At 43.4% G+C, this 23,492-nt stretch overlaps 1 protein-coding gene across 29 annotated transcripts in view; it reads right to left on the bottom strand.

The window, feature by feature from the left end:
* KAT6B (lysine acetyltransferase 6B) overlaps positions 1 to 19,478 on the bottom strand; it is an 80,145-nt gene extending 60,667 nt beyond the window's left edge. For 4 of the 29 annotated variants that reach the window (XM_035137463.3, XM_060275039.2, XM_060275040.2 and 1 more), the window contains exons 1-4: positions 17,121 to 17,323; positions 15,925 to 16,016; positions 13,525 to 13,639; positions 9,436 to 10,353 (exon numbers count right to left, since the gene is read on the bottom strand). In XM_035137463.3, the coding sequence (XP_034993354.3) occupies positions 9,436 to 10,053 (618 nt within the window). In that variant the 5' untranslated portion in view covers positions 10,054 to 10,353; positions 13,525 to 13,639; positions 15,925 to 16,016; positions 17,121 to 17,323. Of the gene's footprint in view, positions 1 to 9,435; positions 10,354 to 13,524; positions 13,640 to 15,924; positions 16,017 to 17,120; positions 17,350 to 17,454; positions 17,708 to 18,649; positions 19,014 to 19,085; positions 19,153 to 19,394 lie in introns of those variants that run through there. The other 25 variants (XM_035137473.3, XM_088670088.1, XM_088670093.1 and 22 more) reach the window with 15 other exon arrangements.
* Positions 19,479 to 23,492: the final 4,014 nt, after the last annotated feature.

The raw sequence follows: 23,492 nt of genomic DNA, 5'->3' as shown, positions 1-23,492 counted from the left end.
GTATCCTTGTTGGACAGAGAACAGAAGGGCAGTCATTAGCTAAAAGTTTTTTGCCAAGAGCAACAATATCCCTGCCAACTACCGTAGGATGAAAAGTACATCAATCCACACCACTGTACTGTTAAAGATTATGATATTCTCTTTACTAGTTAACTTAAGAAATAGGAAGAAATCCCCTTCCAGCACTTCCTAAAGATGAGGATTTTTTTTAAAGCTGCTTTGATAATTGTTAAAAGGCAGGAAGAGTTCATTGGTGGAAGTGTTCATATGAAGATATTAAACTGCCTTCTCCATTGTTTCAGATAGACAGTCCTGTGCTAGACTTGCTTTCTTCTCTGAAAGTGACTCTCTGGGGCCTCAGATATTTTTCCTAACCCTGCTACCTTTCATTGGAAATGCCAAGAGCTGAATCAGCTGAATCACCACTGAGCTGAAGTCCCTACAGCCACTGATATCCAAATCAATCAAATTTGCTACTTTCCATGAAATTTCCTTTCTGCAAATTACTTGCATTCCAAGTATCTCTATGAGAAGGAAGTGTTCCTATCAGGGTGGATAAAAAACAATTGCGTTTTTAAAAAAAGTAAAAGCAAATGCATATTTCAGTTATAAATACCTTCCCATAAAACTAACATGGTTTCAAAATAATTCTGAATATACCAATTTACTAAAACTGAAATTGTTTCCTTATTTTAAAAAAAGCTGCTTTTCTTTATATAGAAAAAGCTGTGGGGAAAGCATGCATTGTACAACAGTTGATGTCCATACTTTAGAGCTTAATGCTGGGGCCAGCGGCGATCAAACCATGACAGGCAATCCAGGTAATGTCCTCCATTTCACAAGGATCACCCACTGAGCCCATGTGAAGGATTTTTTTTACTCCTAGTTTATGCCAAACTCCTGAGCCCCTGCAATTGACGAAAGATAGCACACACTGACTTTCATCTCATGAAGAAGGTTTAAGGTTTATTAAATTTGTATATTATTTCCCACTTAAATTTGTATTTTATTTGTATATTATTTCCCACTTAAAAGTCCCAAAGCAATTTTGGAGCAAGAAAAAAAAATTAACAAACATTTATGGACAGTGCGTGACACTTTTTACAGCCCAACCTTATGCAAGTTTCCTCAGTAGTAACTTCCATTTTATTCAGTGGGGCTTGTTTCTAATCACCTGAGGCCTTTTGTTGTGTGCCTCCTCCATGAGAGGTCTGTAGGGTGGGAACACAAGAACGGGTCTCCCCAAGGAGATTAATTAAAGGTGCACATGGAATGGAATCTTAAGACTTTAAGCAGTAAGCTGTCTTAGTATCTTTACATGTATGCATGCCTTGTCTGTGAGCAAGGCATACAGTACAAAAGGCATGAGAGCTGCAAGATTAAAGGTTCTGAAATATACATTTAGATTACAAATCAATGGGTTGGATCCAGACACACACGTAGGTCCAATTAAATCAGTGGTACTAACTCAAGACCCTTCATCTGAACAAGTCTGAGTATGACTATGTCTGGATCCAACCCAATATGTTTTAATTTGAATGCATGCCTGCTCAGGATTTATACTGCCTTGTTTTAAATCAACCCACCCTGATTCCTGCAGAATGTTTGTACCACAAAACACTAATATCAGTGCTTCAAGTATACATACTGACAGCAAAGTCCAAACATAGATCTTTTTTTAAAGCACATAAAGAACAATTTGACGGAGCTGAGAGGGAATACTTAAATCTTCTAATTTCCAGGATATGTTTAATCTGATCTCCAACGTTTTGCATCAGGAACCTGTCACCTGTATGGCAGGGCAGCGGTGGAGCACATTTGGCTCTCCAGATGTTGCTCCCAACAGCTATAGCAATCATGGCTAATAGCCAGAGATTATGCAAGTTCTAGTTCAGCAATATCTGGAGGACCAAAGATTCCCCACCTCTGTTATATGGCACAGAGAGTCAGAATACAACAAAGTGCCAGTTCATCCTCTTTGTAAAGACTCCACAGAATTTGCAACCAGCACAGGCAAGCACATGCAAGCTCTCATGACTGCCAATAAGTCCCAATTGCAATGTGTTGGCCCAAACTTCTGCAAAGTCCTGCAGAGCAGACACTATTATTCTCTAATCTTTGGGAGGGGGGAGAGGCTTGGCAAACAATTAAAGGAGCTTTTAAGACACTGTGTTCTCACTCTCACATACATTTCTGGCACAGCCAACTCTCCAGTATTTGGTGGGGTGGGGTGGGGGGAGGGGAGAGGAGAGGAGTGAATGCTTATTGCATACCCAGACTTGATTCAGCCAGTCCTGGCATCTTTTTGCCTAGCGCAAGACATCTGCTGCCCCGTTCCTAGAAGTATTGATGGCTCATGCCAACAGATTTGTGGACAGCTGGCTAAAGTACCAGGGGAGTGGGACTGGCAACTAAAATTGCTGACAAGCTCTGTCTGCCCTTGATTATTCCGCTTCAAGGTACTTTGGTGGGGTGTGTGTGTTTAAAATTATAATTTTACAAGGTAAAGGTCCACAAGTCTGTTTAGGTGGCAATCTGTCACACCCTTAGCCCTAGTAGGCTCCAAAAAACAAATGAGGACATACACTGAATAAATGCACTCATGTGTAATGGATGGGAAATCAGTACAGTACTTGGATGTGGCTATGAAGCATCTTTACCTAGTCCTTTAAAAAACAAAAACTTAGTGTGTGATAAAAGACACATTTGCGCAGTTTCACTTGAAAGGAAAGAAGCAGCAAGTCACCAAATAAATTTTACAGTCAATCTGAAAGTTGATGGGGGCTTTTAGGAAGCACATCCATTTGTAAGTTCCTGTACCCCACACTGGCCCGGGTTTATGTTTTTACACCATCTGAATACATATAACTCCATAACTATGAAGGCTTTCTTTTCAGGCATGCCAGGTTTATTACAAAACCTGACAGGTTGGATTTCCATAAGTCCGGAATATACAGGCTTCATAAACAATACAGAAGTTGGAAATGTTATTTTAATGTTCAGCACTCATAAGACTAAAGTGTGGTTCTTCCAGACCTCAGTAAGTTGAAATCTATACAAGAATACATACCATACAAGAATACATAACACACTAGTATTGACTTCTTCATTTTCTTGCAGAGTTAGTTCTAAATACTGTATAGTAGTAGTATATGAGTCAAATATATACAGAAAAATAGACAGTCCAGCTGGAACCAATAAATTGCAAAATCAGAGAACTTTAGCAGCATAAAGCCACACAAATAAGGGAAATGTCAGCCTTCCATCTTTCTATTAAAAACAATTACTTTGGATAAAGACATTCAGCATACTTCACTTTCAAATTCTTTTGGAGAAGAGCTATCTATCATTCAGCCAAATATAGGACCCTGCAAATCATTTTTACTAATCATGCACAGTAGTGTTAAAATGAGTTTTATTTTGTGCAAGGCTGAATACCTGGCACCAGCCTGGACACTCTTTGGCATAATCATTGCATACAAAAGGGGGGGGATGTTGGGTGAGAGACCCTAGAGCAGCTGTTCAGTGCCTGAGCTGAGGACCTCAATGAATGACAAAAGGTTACCTTAATTCAATGAGATAATCAGCACACATCCACCCACTATGAAGGGAGTTTCTACCATCTGCAAAGCGACAGGCCTAACTGCTTCTAAAACAATTGGAAGCATGCTGACATGCCCTCATGTCAGCATACATTTGTCTCTTAGCAACAGCTTTTTTAAAAGGCTGAACTCTGCAGAAATTTTAAGAAGCATCCTTAGCCAATGACTTGGTAAGCAGCTTTGATTACTCCTGTTTGCTGAACAGATGCCCAGCCTCACTGCTGAAATCTACACAGAGCAAACTTTTATACTTAAAAAGAGACAATGGAAACATTATAGCTGTATCACCTACCCTTTGTACACAATGACCTTAACAACATAAGAATTCCCTAGGCAAAATTCTCTTTAAAAATTAGTCATGAATACAATGATTTATTTAAATATTGTAAGTCAGCTTAACATAAAACATAAGGAGAAGCTCCCACCTCTTACCATTTTTCTTTAATTTTATTATCTGAAACATTTCAAAAATATTTCAAAACCTTTCAAAAATGTTTCCTCCTCCAGTATTTTTCAAGTAAAAATAATTGGGTTACGTCTATCTTTGTATTATTAGCTCTAAAAATGCTCTTGCTATTGAAATCTGATGGAAGTAAGACAGTCAGAATTCCAGTATGTACTCTAAACAAATACCAACTTACCACAGGTTAAATATAAATGTCATTCAATCATGACAACCATGAACCAGAAGTTAAATAAGGTTAGACAGCCGTATTTCATTGTCTATGGTCCAAATTACCTGTCCTTATAGTTTATAAAAGCTGCTGCACCAGAGATCAGAATTTGGATCACAGTGTTAAAGAGAGGATGGTAAAGCTGTGGACAAGATTCCCCACCCCCCACCCCCAATATAATATCTGCTGTTTGGCACAGAATGAAAAACTTGCAGGGTTTAAGTTTTTAAAACTTGTTTGAAGTCTTCACCTTCATGGTTAATAACTTCTGGGGCTGGGATTTGTTTCAGGGATGCTACAAAAGCCCTGATCAACTCCAGCTGCAGCTACTTTCATAAAAATAAATTTGAAAGCTCAACATGCAGTATGGCCCTAAATGATAGCTTTACTTCTTTTTTTAAAGCCATGAAGTTGTATTGGGAAAGGTTACGTTTTGGTCACAGGTAGTAAGTCATGCCAGACAAAACTCATTTCTATTTTTGATAAGAGTTACAAACTTGGTGGGTCAGGGGAATGCTGTGGATGTAGTATATCTTGATTTCAATAAGGCTTTTGATTAAGCCCCCCATGATATTCTTATAGAGAAGCTGGTAAAATGTGGATCGGATAACTGTTAGCTGGATTTGTAGCTAGTTGACTGACAGAACCTAAATACAGTGAGAAGAGATAGAATAGCCAACTCCATGGGCGTACCCAGCGTGGGGCAGGGGGGCAGCTGCCCCCCTAGAAGCAAAAAAGGGGGGAAATGGTATAAAACAGCTCGTGGGGCGTGCTGTTGTCAAGGCAGTTCACCTTCTTGGTCAGGTACACGATCTTGCCGCAGCGGGCAGGGCCGTCTTAACTATACCAGCCGCCATGGTCCGGCGCCCTGCCAGGCAGGGCCAGGCACAGTGGGCAGCTGGAGAGCACGGCACGACAGGCAGGGACGCTGCCAGCTATGCTCCACCTCGGCCTGCTTGGCTGAAGCGAAACGGCAGCAGCGGCAGCAAAGCTGCCTCCGTCGAGGGAAACCTGGACCTGGGCTAACTTCAGCTCACACTCCTTCAAGTCACAGCGAGCACAGCACAGAAAGTGCTGCCCCACAATGCTCCGCGGCACTTCATGAGGTGCCGCGGAGCATTGTGGGGCAGCACTTTCTGTGCTGTGCTCGCTGTGACTTGAAGGAGTGTGGGCTGAAGTTAGCCCAGGTCCAGGTTTCCCTCGATGGAGGCAGCTTCACTGCTGCTGCCTCGTTTTAGTCACCGCTGCCGGTAAAGGAGCGGGCGAGGCAGAAGCGCAAGTGCGGGTGGCTCCGTGTGCCGCCTCGGCAACGGCTGGAAACGGCCCCCTCCCCTCTGGGGGGCGTGGACGTTGACCTCGCCTCCTGGGGGGATCCCGGCTATGTCATCGCCAGCTAGCCAATCAGGTGGCATACCCCCCCTAGTTTTGATCCTGGGTGCGCCCATGGCCAACTCCAAATAGGGCTGTTACAGGATGGAGCAAATTTGTTTTCTCCTGCTCTGGAGGCTAGGACCTGAAGTAATGAAGTTACAAGAAAGGAGATTCTGATTAAACATCAGTTAGAATTTTCTGACAGTAAGAGCTGTTCAACAGTGGAACAGACTTACACAAGAGGTAGGGGGCTTTCCTCCCTTGAAGGTTTTAAAGCAGGGGTTAGATGGTCATCTATCATGTATGATCTAGCTGAGATTCCTACATTGGCAGGGTCCCTACCACAGGCAGTTGGACTAGATGACCCCCGGGACCCCTTCCAATTCTGTGATTCTATGAAATCTAGAAAGAAGAATGATCATTTACTGTAAGATAAAAAAAGTTCATGGCTTTATGAAGTGCTTTTGAGATAACATGGAAAAATTACACAATAAAATTGGAATGTGTGCAAAGCGATATTCACTTAAGTCCATACCATCCTTTAATATATAAAATTATATGCTGTGCTTTGGCAGCTGCAAAAGTTGGCTTTAAGCCATAACACATGTGTAAAACATATAAGTGCAAGCTGTGTAAATATGCCAAACCACACTATTTCATTTGCTAGCTAAATTCTACATGCTCTTAAAGCAGTATAGCTAAGGTGTGGAAAGAAAGTAGGTATGGGATATATCATTTCTTCCTTGGGGCTTCAAGAATTTCCACATACATTTTACATTCTGACATGGGAGTCAGTGTCATCATAACTGCTCAAGGGAACATAGTACTTCCCATTATTGTTACAACCACTTCCTCTGATTTTAAACTGTACCCTCTCTGAACAATATTTACATGTGGACACCCTGAGCATAATATTGCTTTTTTAAAAAAGAAAAGAAACTGACGTGTATATACATAAACATGGGGGGGGGGGAGGTGAACTAATGGAAGTGCAAAACTACAATACACAGACTACCACTAAAATACACCATAGGCAAATTTGTATTTTAAAACTCCTGAATCCAACATTATTTGCAAAAATCCCAGCAACCAGCAGGAATCACACGGTCCAACCAAAATTGCAAGTGGTCCTCCATTACCCGCTCTTGTATTAAATGAACTGAGAAGAATATAACTTAACAGTTGAAGAAAGAAGCCTCACAGTACTACAAGACACATATTGTGGATTTTCAGTGAAAATGTGTTTCCTTGCCAAGTATAACAATACATAGAAAGTGTGTGAAATGATCATGTTTTTACCATATTGTGCTTCAATATTAAACAGTGAAATTTGTTTTTATAATAGCTTTTCTAACTTGGCTTTATAAAAGATTGGCTTGGATTTAAGCTCATGCCACATTCCACCTTATCATAAATTGTTTTGTAAAGCAAGGTGCCATTTGTGGTAGAGGGAGCTTTTGGTCAATAAGTTCAAAGACTGTCTGGGTATAAACTAGTTACGCTATTCTTTGGTTCCTGGCTACGGTCCACCAAGTATCCCTGCCAAACCCGTAGAGCACAATCATCTAGTGAGGCAGAGGTACAGTGGTACCTCGCAAGACGAATGCCTCGCGCAACGAAAAACTTGCTAGATGAAAGCTTCTAGCAATTCTTTGTTGCCTCACAAGACGCGTCTTGCAAGACGATTTTTTTTGGCCACTTTTTTTTTTTTTTGCCGTCTGCCGATTGATTCCACAAGACGAAAATTTTCGTAAGATGGCACGACCCGCAGAACAAATTATTTTTGTCTTGCAAGGTACCACTGTAATCCTAGGGAAGGAGTGGGGAACTGGATCTGGCCGGCCAGATCCCTAGCCCGCCCACCCCCTGCTTGGCTGATGGCACCTGTCAATCACCTGATATCATTATTACATTAGATAATTGACACTGACAGTAAGTCCTGCTTGCTAAGGAACCATCACAGGTTCACCCTAAGTTCCTTGATGCAGCGGTACCTATTTATCTACTTGCACTGGCGTGCTTTCCAACTGCTAGTTCGACAGGACCTGGGACAGAGCAACGGGAGCTCACCCCGTCGCGCAGATTCAAACTGCCAACCTTCTGATTGGCAAGCCGAAGAGGCTCAGTAGTTTAGACCACAGTGCCACCCACTTCCCCGGCAGGTAAATATGCTGGTCTAAAGAGACTTGCATGACACTAGGTAGGCCTCGATAATCAACTAATTGTGAGAGTTGCAATGTGTCACACACAGAGCTATGTGAGCCCCAATAATCAGCTGGTCATCATGTCACCTAACATTGTGACAGATTCTGTTGAGCCTGTTCTAGAGGGGGGGGTGGGGGAGAAAAGGATCCAGTCCACCAGCTAGATCCACTTCCTCATCCCTGAAGTACAAATGTATTTTCTTAGGGGAATGATATCACGAGCGCACAGATAGCTTTTACATACTGTTTTAAACTTTATGTGTGCTCGTCCTTCCATGTGGCTTCCTAAGCAGAAAAGATTGGATCTATCTCCACAGAAGGTTAGCAACAAGTGAGACCCAACAAACATGCAGTTCTGGACTAACCATAGCAGCTCCAGAAAGGTACGGGAGAGTTAATTTGGTGGTACCACTCAGCACCTTCATGTAAGTACCATTCATAAAAGTGAGTGCAAACTAGAATAAATGAGTCCAATAGCCCTGCTGATTTTAAGGGTTACCCCAAAGTGATAAAGACTGACAAGAACTAGAGTCATAATCCAATGGATGACAATACCTTGAAATTAACTGTAGGAAGAGACCATGGGGAGATACCTAAAGGGAATCCATTACTGCATTTCTTTGTAAAGTATACATTTTCCTCTAATGTATACTTTAATATCAGAGAGAAACCATCAGCATTAAAGGATTCAGTATTCCATTAAATTCCTCAGCTGGAATGAAGTGTAACATAACAAACAGAAATGGATCCTCTAGAACAGACAGGAAATGAGAATGCAGTGGTGCCTCGCTAGACGAATGCCCTGTAAGACGAATCTTTTGCTTAACGAAGAGATTTTCTGAGCGGAGGTTGCCTCGCAAGACGAATTCGTTTTGTGAAAAATTCGTCTAGCGAATTGCGGTTACCCATAGGAATACATTGAAATTCAATTAATGCGTTCCTATGGGCAAAAAAAAGAATTTAAAAATAATTCAATGCATTCCTATGGGATTCGCTAGACGAATTTTTCGCAAAATGAATTGACTCACAGAATGAATTAAATTCGTCTAGCGAGGCACCACTGTATAGGAAGAATCTTCAAGGTGTCAAAAGCTAAAAAGGGTTATTTCCTCTTACACTTCTTAAGATACACGCACAAATTTCAAAATCCTTGCCCATCACACCACATCCCTCAGTGCAAGCAGCAATGACATCACATAAGTAGCAGCAATTTCTGCACAATTAAGAATTAAATTTCAACCACTGAAGAACCCATAGTTTATCTACAAAACTACACATTTTTAATGAGGTGGGGTGATTACACATGTAGAAGACTACAGTTCTTCAGATTTCCAAACTTTTCACATTTGCTTCAATTGGCACAAATCTTGAAGAGCAACAGAGCCCAATAGAACTACTGCCCACCCAAAAATAATTTAAGAAAATAAACATTAAGGAAAACCTCTCTGAATGATGCAATCAAGCTTACTAATATGGTAATATAAAAGTGAAACTTCCTCAAATATAAGCAAAACATATTAATAATGTTTCCTGTGAAACCCCCAAATGAACATGCCTGCATTGATATAATCTTTACACACTTACCTGGTCTTTTTCATGAGGCAAAAGACTGACAGGTGGGAGAGACATTGGAAAAGAACTGTATTTAGATGTTCCTTTGCCTTCCAGGCTACCATAGTTCACCCTATACTGAGGTCCTTCTTTCAATAATCTCCCATTATTTACAGCGCGTTTGGCCCCCAATCGTAATCTCCGTTGAAACACAGGGTTGTTGAAAATACCTGCAAGATCATGTTGACTTCTCAGGTATTTTTCTATGTTTCTGAGTGATGAGCCATTTGGTTCCTGGAGCCCTTCAATTCCTCTGCGCAGAAGTTTATTCCAATCCACATTCCGAAGCTCATTACAGGCTCCCCTAGATCCTTTAGCAGGCTTAGAAAGCTCACCCAGTTTAACAGATGAAAAACGCCCAGGATTATCTGGGTCCTTGTAGGAAGCAAGGCCTTTGTTGGTAACTTTGAGAATAGAACCATCTTGGACACTTAGCTCCAGCTGTTCTGAAACAGTCTTCTTATCTAATCCATGGGATGCGCACACAGCATGACAAATTCTCTCTTCAGATGGTCTCTGTTTTTGCCTTTTAACTTTTTGTATAGCTGCAAGAATCCACTCCGTGTAAAGTGGGTTGGCAAGTTTTACCATGGTTGACCAGTAATTTCTTGAGAGCAGGCGTTACCCATAGAGTTCCTCTCTAATCCTATTAGTGAGCATTCCAATAAGTATTCAACTCAGGAAGAACAGACCTCTTCATGCACTGTAACACCAACTCAAGAATCCATCCTTAGGATATCATAAAAAAGAGATGATGCAAACGTTTCTTTAAAATCCTTAACCAACATGAAAAGTTGGAATCGTTCTGCTATACCAGATGGAATACATCTCTGCAATTTGATGGACTTTTCTTTCTTGGCAATGCAAGTATCTCCGAGTCTTCACAAAAGCCTAAAGTGATTTTAAAAAGATGGATGTAGTTAGTCTCTTTAAAACAAAAGTCCAATGCTCAACAAGAATGCAGATGTATAAAATATTATTTTTAAAATTCCACCTATACAGGTCATGCATAGCCAAGATATTGAAGCTACTAACTAAAATTTGTGAAGGCATGCTGCACGGGAACAGGCATGCTGCCCAGGCATGCTATACATTCCTCCCTTAAATTTACACTCCAGACCTCGTATCAAAGAGCAATTGAAAATCCATTAGTAGACAGATCTTCTAACTTACTGAGCTAAAATAGTGTGTGCTTGTCTGCAAAGAGTATCTACTTTCAGTCAGAAAAAAGTAGAAACCGGTAAGAATCATGGTTTCTCAAAAGGAAATCCCACTAGGTTTTATACACACTTACTCTCAGGTCCCATTAGATTTGCAGCCTTCATGCAATTTGTAAAACCTAGGCTGCATACTTATGCATACTGACTCACATTGCCGGCACCAACACTGATCTTGGATCCTACAATGACTCCAGAGGCAAAGCCTACCACTCTGATTCAGCTTGTAAACAAGGCATTACTGCAAAGCACTCTTCCTTATCTCATCAGAACATGTACCATAATTTCTACAGTAACATTTTCAACATCAACAAGAATGATGCTGAATGTCAACTTCTCTTCCATTCTCCAGGTCGAAATCTATTCATGCCCATCAACCTACCGGTAGCATGACAATTTTCTATACCTTCTGAGAACCCTTTCCACATCAATTTACCTTTGGAGTAACCCTTGAGTCTTGCTGAGGAGTCTGGGGAATGTTCTAAGATTTCATACTCAATTTACGTGGGGCACAGAAAGGCCCAGGAGACCTGGCAACTGTTCCCAACTCTCCCCTATCCAGATATTTTGATGAAATAGTGGTTGTTAAAAAAAGCTGTCTTTCAGGGAATCTTGTCCACCATTACTGATCTTCTAATTGAGAAACTCCATAACCTTTCAATGAACCCCTGAGTTATCCTAAACATATGTAGAAAACCTCAACTACGGTCCACAATGTTGTCAGTCTAAGGCAAAGGTAAGGTAAAGGACCCCTGGACAGTTAAGTCCAGTCAAGGTGATTATAGGGTTGTGGTGCTCATCTCGCTTTCAGGCCGAGGGAGCCGGCATTGTCCACAGACAGCTTTCCTGGTCATGTGGCCAGCATGACTAAGCCACTTCTGGCGCAATAGGACACTGTGACGAGTACCACAGCCCACGGAAATGCTGTTTACCTTCCCACCGCAGTTGTGCCTGTTGATCTACTCACACTGGTACACTTTTGAACTGCTAGGTTGGCAGGAACTGGGACAGAGCAACGTGAGCTCACCCCGTCGAACCACCAACCTTCCAATTGGCAAGCCCAAGGGGCTCAGTAGTTTAGGCCACAGTGCCACCCACTCCACCATGTTGCCAGTCTACATTAACCCACACTTGAAATCCTCAACCAAATGGACTAGTAACTATGGAAAGAAGCCAAGAACTCTGCTGGTAACTAGGTCTCTGAATTCAGCAAGGATAGACATTTCACCTTCCTCTGCAACACAGCTAACAGAATATGCAAATTCTACCAAAGACAAGTTCAGCTTTAATTATAGAACCTTGCTGCTCTAGTCAATTAAGAGAATCAATTTTATAAATAAGTTTCAGTTTTGAGGCAATTTAAACTCTGTTAGAAGTCTGAGCAATAAAAAAAAATGCTCTCCATAACTCCCGCAGTGCAATCTAAACACAATTACTCAGAAGTAAGTTATATTGAGTTCAATCAGACTTATTCCATAATAAGTGTACTTAAGAGTAAACTGCTAATCAAAAACAGCAAGTCTGATAGTATTACAGCTGGGGCAAGAGAGATAAAAAGTTATACATCCACTGAAGGCAGCCATAGCTGTAAAGTCATTTGTAAGTTTATATTACTGCACTACTTTCACATATACAGCATCACTGTTGCCAATAAATTCCTCAATACATATACTGTACAGTAGTAGGGTCTTTGCAGTGCAGTCAGAGTACTGATTCAGGTTACAACACACAGTGATGGACTCTATGAAGTCAATAAATTTGTGTTGAGCCATCATCATTGCACATTGGGGCTATTGGACCACATGAAATGAGATCTATTGAAGCAGTGTGGGCTTTTTTTGGAGTGGGCCGGATGCATAGCACCATTTTGTTCTCCGCTGGCACCACTGCAATTGCTCCTTTTGTAAGAACCTGACAATAAGCAAGCATGATTGTTACAAATTATTATAAGGCAGTAAGAATTCTCACTCTCAACATCAGGGAGACTTTTCAAAAGTAAAAGCATCTACAGATTAAATCAGGGGTCCCCAGACTACGGCCCCCGGGCCGGATGCGGCCCAATTGGCCTCCCAACCCGGCCCGCGACGGCGCAGCGGGCACCAGCCCGAAGCCCGGTAAGTCTGGGGACCCCTGGATTAAATCCAGGATAACACATTATAGGTATTGTACAGCAGTTGATTCAGGCACCTAAAGGTGTAAAGGTAAAGGTAAGGACCCCTGACCGTTAGGTCCAGTTGCGGACAACTCTGGGGTTGCGGCGCTCATCTCGCTTTATTGGCAGAGGGAGCCAGCGTACAGCTTCCGGGTCATGTGGCCAGCATGACTAAGCCACTTCTGGCGAACCACAGCAGTGCACAGAAACGCTATTTACCTTCCCGCCGGAGCGGTACCTATTTATCTACTTGCACTTCGTGCTTTTGAACTGCTAGGTTAGCAGGAGCAGGGACCGAGGAACGGGAGCTCACCCCGTCACGGGGATTCGAACCACCGACCTTCTGATCAGTAAGCCCTAGGCTCAGTGGTTTAACCCACAGCGCCACCCACGCCCCTAAAGGTGTAGAGCAGGTCAATCTAAATAGCTTTAATTTTGCAATTCATAAACTTGCACTCGAAAAACAGATAAAAAATAATTTTCTAAGGCTAGTTACACACCAGTTGCTCATGGGACTCATCCTTTCTAACTTTTGAAAATCAAAATTGAAGTGGTTAAAGGTGATAGTAAACGGCTGCAGAATTGAGTGGTGGCTTTCATATGTGAAGGAACCACTACAAAGACTTCTATCCAAGCAACTCAAAGACAAGGCTTTTCAATGGAGTTAGTTCACATCAAGGTTCAGTTGAGTACCTCTGGCTGGGAGGTGTGTAAACACACAGCAGGAGAGCAAATAGGAACACACACCAGTCAAACAGAGAGGGAGTTTTGATGTGCATGGACTCCAATTCTCAAAAATCCTTTCTTCCTGAAAGGGGAACATAAGGAGGATATCATGCTTCCATGTGCAACACTCACAGGACACAGTGAGAGTATTGGGGAAACCTCTACCATATGTTGGAGACCTCTATAACTAGAAGAGTGATCAGCTGGTTAGAAACTGTAGCTGCCTTTATTCTTTACTTACATGAAGGGGCATCAAATGATTTTTAAGGAGGCTGCGGCGCCCCATGCCCCTACTCCTTGAGAACACTTGCAATTCTCTGTGTCCTACTGCTGCCACCAAAGCATTAGCATGGATAGCTGAGGCAGGGAAACCAACAGACATTCATTCATGCACTACCAGGCAGGTTCAGGGGAGCCTATACACCCATTTAATCACACAGTGTCCTTTCACATAAGTAACCTGTGAAATGGAGTCATGGCTGAAGCATTGGGTGACTCATTTCACGTGTGGGTGATCTAAAACAGAATTCCCATGCCACTTCACGTTCCAACCAAGGAAAGATTTGCTCTGCAGGAATTCTCTCTCACACTCTCACACACACTGTTATCAGCTTTACAGGAAAAAGCTCCCATCCTGCCAATGGAAGCTTTTTTTCTCTAGGACTGACAGGAAGATCTTTGTCAGAACTCTTCCCTCTCCTGTGCTGCAATCCTAACACAACCACCCCAGAACCTATTATACATATATCCTATCACAAGGCACTTCCAGATTACTATTTACGGGTGGGAATCAGTAAGATATCAGCAACTTCAGGTTGCACAATTAACGCTGATCTAATGCTCTCGTGCTACAAGCATGCTTCCCCGCTCAAAGGACCTTTAGCGATAAGGAAAGTGACAAGATAAATCCAGTGAAAAGTGTGGGATAACAACTGCTTGGCATGCCATCTAGCCTCCCCATAAATAAATCATGCTCAATAAACAGACAACATTGTCTAACCTCTCCACAAACTTTCTGCAAACAGATCAGGATGAATGGTCAATTTTCTATAATGTTAACACCCACATCCAATGGTTTAATAAGTGTTAACACCCAAGTTATCTTTACTTTCAACCTTAATTTTTAAAACCAAGTGTTTAATTGGACAAGCAAGTATATAATAATATATATGGAAACTTTAAGTAACTGACACTGTAAAACACTTAATGAAATTCTTCAAATGGGTCTAATGGCGTAATGTTTCAATAAAGAAACAATATAGATGAAAATATAAGAAAGAGTAACATGGCAAGTGTAGTAAGAACTTTTGAGGGTATCATAAAAAGAAAGCCTTGAATAGGTTTTCAATCCAAGATCTGTCTTACTGGATAACCTGTGAATTCACAACTTGGCACAGGTTTTCTGGGAGGGGGAAAGGTTGATAAAACAACTGGTAGAAAAATCTCTGAACAAGAGCGGAGGGAAAAATGTATCAAGAACCAAAATTATCTCTATGTGTACACATAAGAGAAAAACTTTATAAATTATTCTATCAATGGTACATGACTCCACAGACCAAATACGTACATGCAGTGGAGAGTGCTTGGAGATATGGAGCCTCAAAGGCAGATGTGAAACATTTGGGTGGAGTTGCCAATCAATTAAAATATGTTTGGGGGGGGTGAGGTGGGGAAATTGTATCAGTCATGACATCTCATAGTCCTTATAATATCATCAGGAATCTGATTGGATAAACAGGTCAAGTATTAGGACGTAATAAAGAATTTAATAGCTGTGACTCTTCTGATTTTGCAAAAATGGAAAAATAGGTCAACGTCACCAGTGAAAGAATGGCTGGTAAACAAACAAACAAAAATGGAGGGCAGGTGTACTGTATAAACTTTCATAATTATCAATATTGAATTATACCAAACAATATAGATTTTTTTAAACAAACAAAGAAATGGAATTCTCTAATTGAATTCATGGAGATTATTTACAACATAAATATTGAGGAGCTTTTCTATGTGGTAAATCAGCATTTTCTAATTCTTGGATGTTTACAATATTGATATTTACAGTGATGCTTAGAAAGATAGACAAGACACACATATACGGCATATTTTTGTTACATCCATGCAATCATCGTAGGTTCTAAATTAAGTTATGAATAATAATGATCATACACCTGCTATGTTTTTATGGGAGCCAATGAGGGAAGAGAGCAGGGCTTGCCATGTAATCGCAGACAAGTTGCCTTAGGGATACTTCAAGCCCTCTTGCTGAACTTTCAGCCTTCATTTTTCTAAAATTAAAACCCCCAGAGCCCTCATTCTCCACCCCCCAATTCCTGCCCTCCTCCAAGTGCCATTTACGGAGCTACTGACCAACAAACTGACTTCACTCATATACAGTACCACTTTCCACGGCAAAGTGGGCCACGGCGGCTCGTGAACGAAACGTCCAGCTCCTCACAATCCTACACAAGTGAAAAACGCAAAATAGCAAAATGCAGAGCTCGTCAGTCAACGTAAACAACCAACAAACAAATGCCAAGTACAACAATATTTGGAGCGCATTTGCACAACTATGGCAGGTTAAAAATCAACCTTTAATAGCAAATGTTAGGTAATAGATAATATGCCATATTTACTCGAACCTAATGCACCATCAAACCTAATGCGTACCTCCATTTTCGGAATCTTGAAACATTTGGCCCCAAAAGGTGAGCATTAGAGTAAATACGGTAAATATGTTAATTTGTATATGTAGAAGATATTTAAAATATATTTAAGGAACCGCAGAAAGAGGGGGAAAGAAGTCAAGTTTTGAAATGTAAAAATGATTGTATAATTAGTGAAATGTATAAATCTGAAAAGTATAAATGTTTTCTTAAAAAATGAATAAATAAATAGAGCAATTACAGTATATCCAGACTCAGCGACTCTAATAATGATATACTGCATACCTTTCCCTTTTTACGTCCTTGTTCAATTAAACTCTTCTTTTTTAAAAAAGGGGGGAGCACAAGGATTGAGTTCAATATCACAAAAACAAAGGCAAGGCAAATTATGGCCAGTGAGCCGAAGAAAAACGCATTTTAATAATAATAATGATGATGGTGATGATGATGATAATAATAATAAGGTAGATATTCACTTTATATTAAGCCCTATTAGTTAACTTCAGACTCTTATAATGATATATACCGGTAATACCTTTCCCTTTTGACTTCCTTGTTCAATTAAACTCTTCTTTATTTAAAGGGGGGGGGGGAGAAGCACAAGGTAAGCAATTCCATATTGACTCCAAAAACAAACAAAAAACTCACACGAGTCAAGGCAAAGTATGGCTGGCAAGCCGAAGAAAAACGCATTTTAATTAATTAAAATAAATAACAACAACAATAATAAGGTGGTTGACATTCACTTCATATGCAGCCCAATTAGTTAACTTTCAGGCGCCTCCCCTGCTTGTTTCTTCCTTTAGGTCCCCCGCCCGCCTCCTCTCCCTCAGGCGCCCCGGCGGATCCTCCCCTCATCCCCGCGGGGCGAAGGCCGGCCGCCTCATTCCCGCCACTCACCTCACCGGCGGCGGGCGGCCCTCGCGACCCGCCCCCGCGGCTTGGGAAGCGGCCCACGAGGGAGGAGCCTCGGCCGGGAGATGCCGCAGCTGCGCCCCCTGCTGCCGGCGCCCTAGACAGCGAGCTTCCCTCCGCGCCGCCGCTCTCGCCTTTTCAAGCCGCCGCCATTTTGTCTCGCAATCAACGCGACGCATCCCTACCTTGCCGTTCCCCGCCTCCTCCCCTCCTCGAGAGGCTGGGCTAAGTCCCGCCTCACCAGGGGTAAGCAGCCGCCTTCATTCGCGAAGCATCCCTGTCCATCATCTCCGCCTTCTTCCCCCCCCCCAACACACACCTTTCTCCGCCGCGTCCACAGCGATTGGAGGGCGTGCGACGTCAATCATGCCTCTTAAGGGAGCGGGTGGGAACGCACTTCTGTGGCAAAGGCTCCTCGGAACGCGGAGCACCGCCTCGTCCCCGGTTCTCATTGGAGAACGGTTACTAATGGAAAAGGTGGGAGGGGGGAGAGGCAACGAGACAGCACAGATAGGCTTCTTATAGGCTGCCGCGGCTGTCCACCAAGCAGGTTCTCCTCCACACACGTACCCCCCGCTGAAGTTTAAAGCGGCAGAGGCGCCTTATCGCGGGAAAGGAGGGCGAGAAGAACGCTTAAGCGTGCCTGGAGCGGACGGGCGCGCGACACACACTAATAAGCGCCCGCTTATGTCTTTGAGTTTCACGCCACGTGCCGCCGGAGCCTTTGGCTATCCACCCGGTCGGGCGAGACTTAAAAACATGTCCTCATCGCGATTCGGAAACCCGCCTCCCCTTAAGGTGCCTGGCACAGGCGGCAACAGCAGTAGCAGCAGCAACCCTTCGCACGACCGCAGCATAGCGGACAATTGATTCCCAGCTACACGACCATATGCAAGTCCACCGCCACCGATATACATGTATGCATGCATGCACACGCAAACCTCCCAGCTATATGCAATGCACCCGGGACTCCCCCGAACCCGCCCATTTTCTGCAGAAAACAATCGCTGCCTGTAAAGACACACGGTGGGGGGATGCAACACGCACGCACACACCAGATTGCTTTCGGCAACCGCCCCGCCGCTCTCCCAGCCCAGCCTGCTGCTGCTGCCGCGACTTGTCCACCCCCACCCACCCCCCTCACACCCTCCGCCCTCGAAATGCAAAGGGTCACTACAATACAATCGCGCGGACCCGGCAGAAGTGTCTGTAAACACGTGCACGGGCCTCTCTGGCTCGTAGAAAGCTTTGCAAAAGTCCCCGCACCGATCGTCAACAAACCCCTTCCCCGCGAAGCTAGTAAAAGCAGAAAGGGGAGTGGGGGGGGGGAAGGACAAATAGATATTGTTGCAGGACATTGCAACCTTGCCATCCAGCTCCCGAACGCGTTCCAACACCCATATACGGTACCATATATGGTATAACAGTACTGTATACGGTATACACGCGCTCCTGCAACTCTATAACCTCATTGCTGCAGGCTCTCGGCCCCGCGTCTCCCCCCCCCCCCCAACCTTTGCAGCTTGCAAATTGACCTCTTCTTTTTCCTTTTCTCTCTGCTCGGGGATGTTTCTGCAGAAGCGGTTCGGGCGAAATGCTGCCTCTTCTGCTGCTGCTGCTGCTCCTCCTCCAGAAAAGGCGATCGCGGCGGCGGCGGCAGCTCCTCGCTGCCTTTTCCCTCCGAGCCAGGAGCACAACCACCCTCGCGAGCCCTTTCCCCCTCTCCGCCACCCCCTTTCCCCAAATAAACGAAGAAGCCAGAAGGAAATTGGGAAAGGGGTGGGGTGCGGGGGGCGAGAGAGACAGAGAGTGCGGGAGGAATGGATATAGCGGACTTGGAATTTTTCCCCATAATGTTTTTTTTTTTTTTTGGCAATCAGAGCTTTCCGTTCTTTCTTTTTTGCGCCCCACCAAATCACACGCATCGACATTACGAGGAAAAATTAATACCTTTTTGTCCCCTCCTCCTCCTCTCGCCTTTGCGAAGCCTCTCTTCTTATTCTCCCCTCCCCACCCCAACCCCAAAAAGGGAGGGGAAATCACAGAGACGTGCGGAAACATAGATATATAGAAATATATTTACACCCCCGCCGCCGCCCCCCAAAAAGGTTGCAAGCAAACAATCAGATTGGGATTTGGGGGGTGAGGTTTCAGTACGTATTCAAACACAGGGACGCAGAATTAGGATTGTTCATCCCCTCCCCGCTCCCGCAGCCTGTCTCCCCCCTAAAAAAAATTAATAAAAAAAAATCCTCAAACCTTTCTTGATGCTAAATGGCCGCAGATCGCAAGGACTGGTTCTAAAACACAGGACTTGATAACAGCTAATTGAAAGGTTAATCTACATAGGCTCTGACAGACGAGGTCCCTCCCCGTTTCTGTTTTTTTTTTAATCTGCTACTGGCAAGTGGGAAATTGAGCTTCTTAGGAACAGGGGGGTTGATGGAGGGTTTGCTTCTGATGAGCCCCACCACCACGCCAGCCGGGTTCACACGTTAGGTGGCTAGGTGAACCCGGAATTGTTATTTTGATACATTTTTAAATGCCCCCAGCCTGGTCTTAAAGCACAGTTTACTCAGAAGTGAGCCCCTCTGATTTTATGGAGGCTTGCAGCATAGCCTACTCGGAAGTAAATCCCCAGTGTTCAGCTTCCTCCTAGGTAAACATTCGTAGGATCGCATCCTTTCTTTCCAAGGGTGCATAGAACTGCGACTGCTCAATTAAATAAAAGGCAGCGAGTACATAATGATGGAGAATCAACACTCCGTTTAAAGTTTCCCGTTATTAATCTTATTGAAGGAATTAGGACTTAATATGAACCAGACAGGAGGGCAGGTGAAGTGAGATGACATTGATCCGAATTCCTCATTCAGCACCTCGGTTTAAGAACAGTCCTGTTTACGAATGATTCGGTTTATGAACTCTGCAAAACCGGAAGTAGTGTCCCGGTTACCTCGGTCTAAGAACGGAATCCAAATGGTGGAAGGGTACTGTCGGCGGGAGGCCTCATTAGGGAAAACGTGCCTTGGTTTAAGAACGCTTTTGATTTAAGAACAGACTTCCGGAACAAATTAAGTTTGTAAACCGAGGTACCACTGTACTGAGTCAGGCCCTATTGGGCTCTCCAACCTGGAACTGTGCACTCTAGCATTCACCAATCTGTGTTTTGGACTACAACTCCCATCATGCTGTGCTGGCTGAAGTTGGTGGGAGTTGTAGTCCAAAAACATAGGGAGGGCGTCAGGTTGGCAAAGGCTGATAACCTCCGACTGGCAGTGGTTCTCTTGGGGCCTTGGAGCCCATAGATGCAGATGGGATCCTCTATAAAAATGTGGATATTTTTGTTTCTCTTCGTAGAGCAATCCTTTATCCACGTATAGACACATTTTTCAGACATTCACCCTACACAGATGTTTGACGCGTTCGTTCCCACCAGGGGAAGATTTTGCCATCGAGTTTGCGCAGCCAGGTTCATTTTCACAGTGAGAAGAATCTGACGGAACAGATTTGCTGCTTAACGAGTGTATTTTGAGACACTGCAATTTTCCTGGGGTGAGGACAGAGCCGATGTCACTCAGGGAATAAGTGGACTCCAGCAAGCCTTTCTGCAGTTGGCCACCACACAGTTGAAACCTGATGTAGCATTTGCTACACCTTTAAAGCACATTTGAAGCATATTTTGCCCCCCTCAAAGAATTATGGGCCCTGTACTTTAACCCCTCACAGAGTTACAATTTACAGCGACCCTCAACAAGGGGATTGGATTTTGGGAGTAACAGGGAATCAGTGGGAGGTTTGAAAGCAGAATGGACATGTTGATTCAAGGGGGGGGGGAATATAGGTTTAAAAATAGAATTCCTGGATGCCAAGATCCAGGTTTAGGGCAAGTACTCTTTGGTGAAAGAACCCCAGCACAGCTTTAAAATCACAAAATATACAGCAAAGCAAAGTGTGGAAATATGGGCTGTTAAGACTTTTAAAATACCCCCTTGTGAGTTCCAAAACTTCCATCTTCCCCCAGCAAAGGGAAAGACCACATGTTTAGTAAGTTAAAAATTGGTTTACTTACAATTTTTTCAAAGGTCAGGTTCGTGTGGTTTTCCATACACCAATCAGAAAAGACACAAAGGCAGTAAAACTTGGCTTAGTTCCAAAGGGGTGACAATTCCTAAATTATTGGTCTAGGAACACAATAATGGCTTGTGAAAGCCATGCATTCTGGTGTGATGAGTGACAGGAGAACATGCACAGAGATATCAAATGGAAGGAAGGAAGGAGCTGGGGCTAGTGGGGTGAGAGGGGCAAATTGTTGGTTAGGAGAGTGGGGAAGACATATCAAAGAGTTGAGGATAGGAATAAGTCACAGAGAATTCAATGCAGAGTCTAAAGAACACGTGGGCGCAAATCAAGTGAGAGGAGAAACAAATGCTTGCCTGAAAGCCACTGGATCGAGTGACTGCAGGTTCTGGAAGGAAAACAAGCACAGAGGGAGATGTGATCAAAAAGAGAGAATCGCAAAGCAGAGAGACGAGGGACGGAGCAGTTCTTGGCGAAGACGAGATCGAGAGATTGCCCAAGCAGAGTGTGGGGAGTAAGAAATCGAAGGAGACTCTTGGGGATAGAAGATAGGAGGCAGAGGAACTGAGATCACCAAATAGCAAAATTGGTGGGGTATGTGATTGCCGTTGTCAGAGGAAGAAGAAGAGGCAGGCACCACCATCTGAAATGCAAGCGTGGGGGAGGGGAGCCAGCCAGGGGTGCAGAGGCCAGCGGAAGCATCCCCAAAATGGACTTTAAAAAGCGGGTTTGGAAGATGGCCAATAGCACCCCCGAGAGCAACATAGTTCTGCCCTGAACAATTATACGTTGAATGAACCTACCTGCCAAAGGCACAGATCCCTTTGGATTTCGTATATTAAATGGGGTGTCCCGTACTGGTTAAGATGGCTACAGTTATTCATCATCAACATCATCATCATCCTCATCAAACCTTTTATAGGCATCACATACAAACATCCATAACAAATCAATACAGAATTACCACCTCCCCCGTGGCACAAAACATTAGCCAAAAGAAAAGAGGCAAAGCAAGTCGCTAGGTCTCCAGGGAGATCAGACGTCTGCAATGTGTTTCGACAGCAGAAAACCAAATAGAGATATTTGGCGACTAACTTGGTGAGCTCCTGATCATTCCCCAGTAATAGAAAATGCATGACCTCCAACTCTGGTTTCCATTTGGGGATGCAGAGTTGGTCTAGGAATTGCTGGCGGAGATCAGCATATAGTTTACATTTAAGAACCATATGCGTAAGGGTTTCCACCAGGTGGTCTTCACAGGGGCAAATTCTTTCTCCTTCCACCATGCCCGAGAACCTTCCCCAAAGGAGGTTTGATGGATTTGAGTTGAACCTGGCCAGCGAAAATGCCCTTCTTTCTTGGAGGTTAAGCAAGAACTCAAGATAATTCTGGTAAATTTCATGTGCCCAAGAAAGTTGCAAGTTGAACATGTTTTCTCTGCTGCTACTGTTAGTTCCTGGCGTTCAATATCCCACAACCTATTTTTTATTATAGCCCTGGCAGATGGTAGGGACATCGGTCACAAAAGTTCCACTGACAGCCCAAGTTGCTGTACCTTTATGTTAAACTGTTGTAGCCCTGGGGAAGGAAAGGGGTCTAACAAAACTTTGCTGAGGAGAGGATCTTTATCTGTTGTAAGGCAGGTGTTTAGCCAGCATAGAAGAAATCTCACCCAGGCGACAGTCTCTACCTTGTGCTGACCTCCCTCTAAACACAAGGCTTGCATAGGGTACACATCGTGGGACAGCAACAATCTTAAAAAGGATAGCTGCCTGCACTCATTCAACCAGCTGGGTAAACCCTAGCAGCCAGACTGGAATTCCATAAAGCAATTGAGCTAAAAATTTGGTGTTGAAGACCTTAAGGGCAGAGGGGAAATGCGAATTACCTCTTGTTATGAAGAAACACATTATAGCCTGCATAGACATCTTACTGGCATTCACCGCCATTGCACGATGTGAGGACCATAGAAGCCTATGATGGAATGTAATTCCCAGGTAGTTGAATTCGAATACCTGCTGAATGGGTTTTCCACCAAATACCCAGTGGCTACAGTTATTATGAGGTATAACACACAACTAATATTATAATACTTAGGTGGCATAGCATTTTTATTCCACTTCATTGTTACATGATCAATTGAAGCACCTTCCCCGCCCCCCATATTTTGAGCAGCGATCTGTAAAAATCCTCTTGACTTGAATCATAATTGGGTCACAAATTGCAAGCATTATTCTCGAGCACTCAGGGGTTTCTATACTGCTTTTTGCATAAAACTCA

The sequence above is a fragment of the Zootoca vivipara genome, chromosome 5, assembly GCF_965207765.1.
Source record: "Zootoca vivipara chromosome 5, rZooViv2.hap1.1, whole genome shotgun sequence".
Taxonomy (NCBI): domain Eukaryota; kingdom Metazoa; phylum Chordata; class Lepidosauria; order Squamata; family Lacertidae; genus Zootoca; species Zootoca vivipara.
The sequence above is the reverse complement of the archived record's forward strand: the minus strand, read 5'-3'. Positions and strand labels throughout refer to the sequence as shown.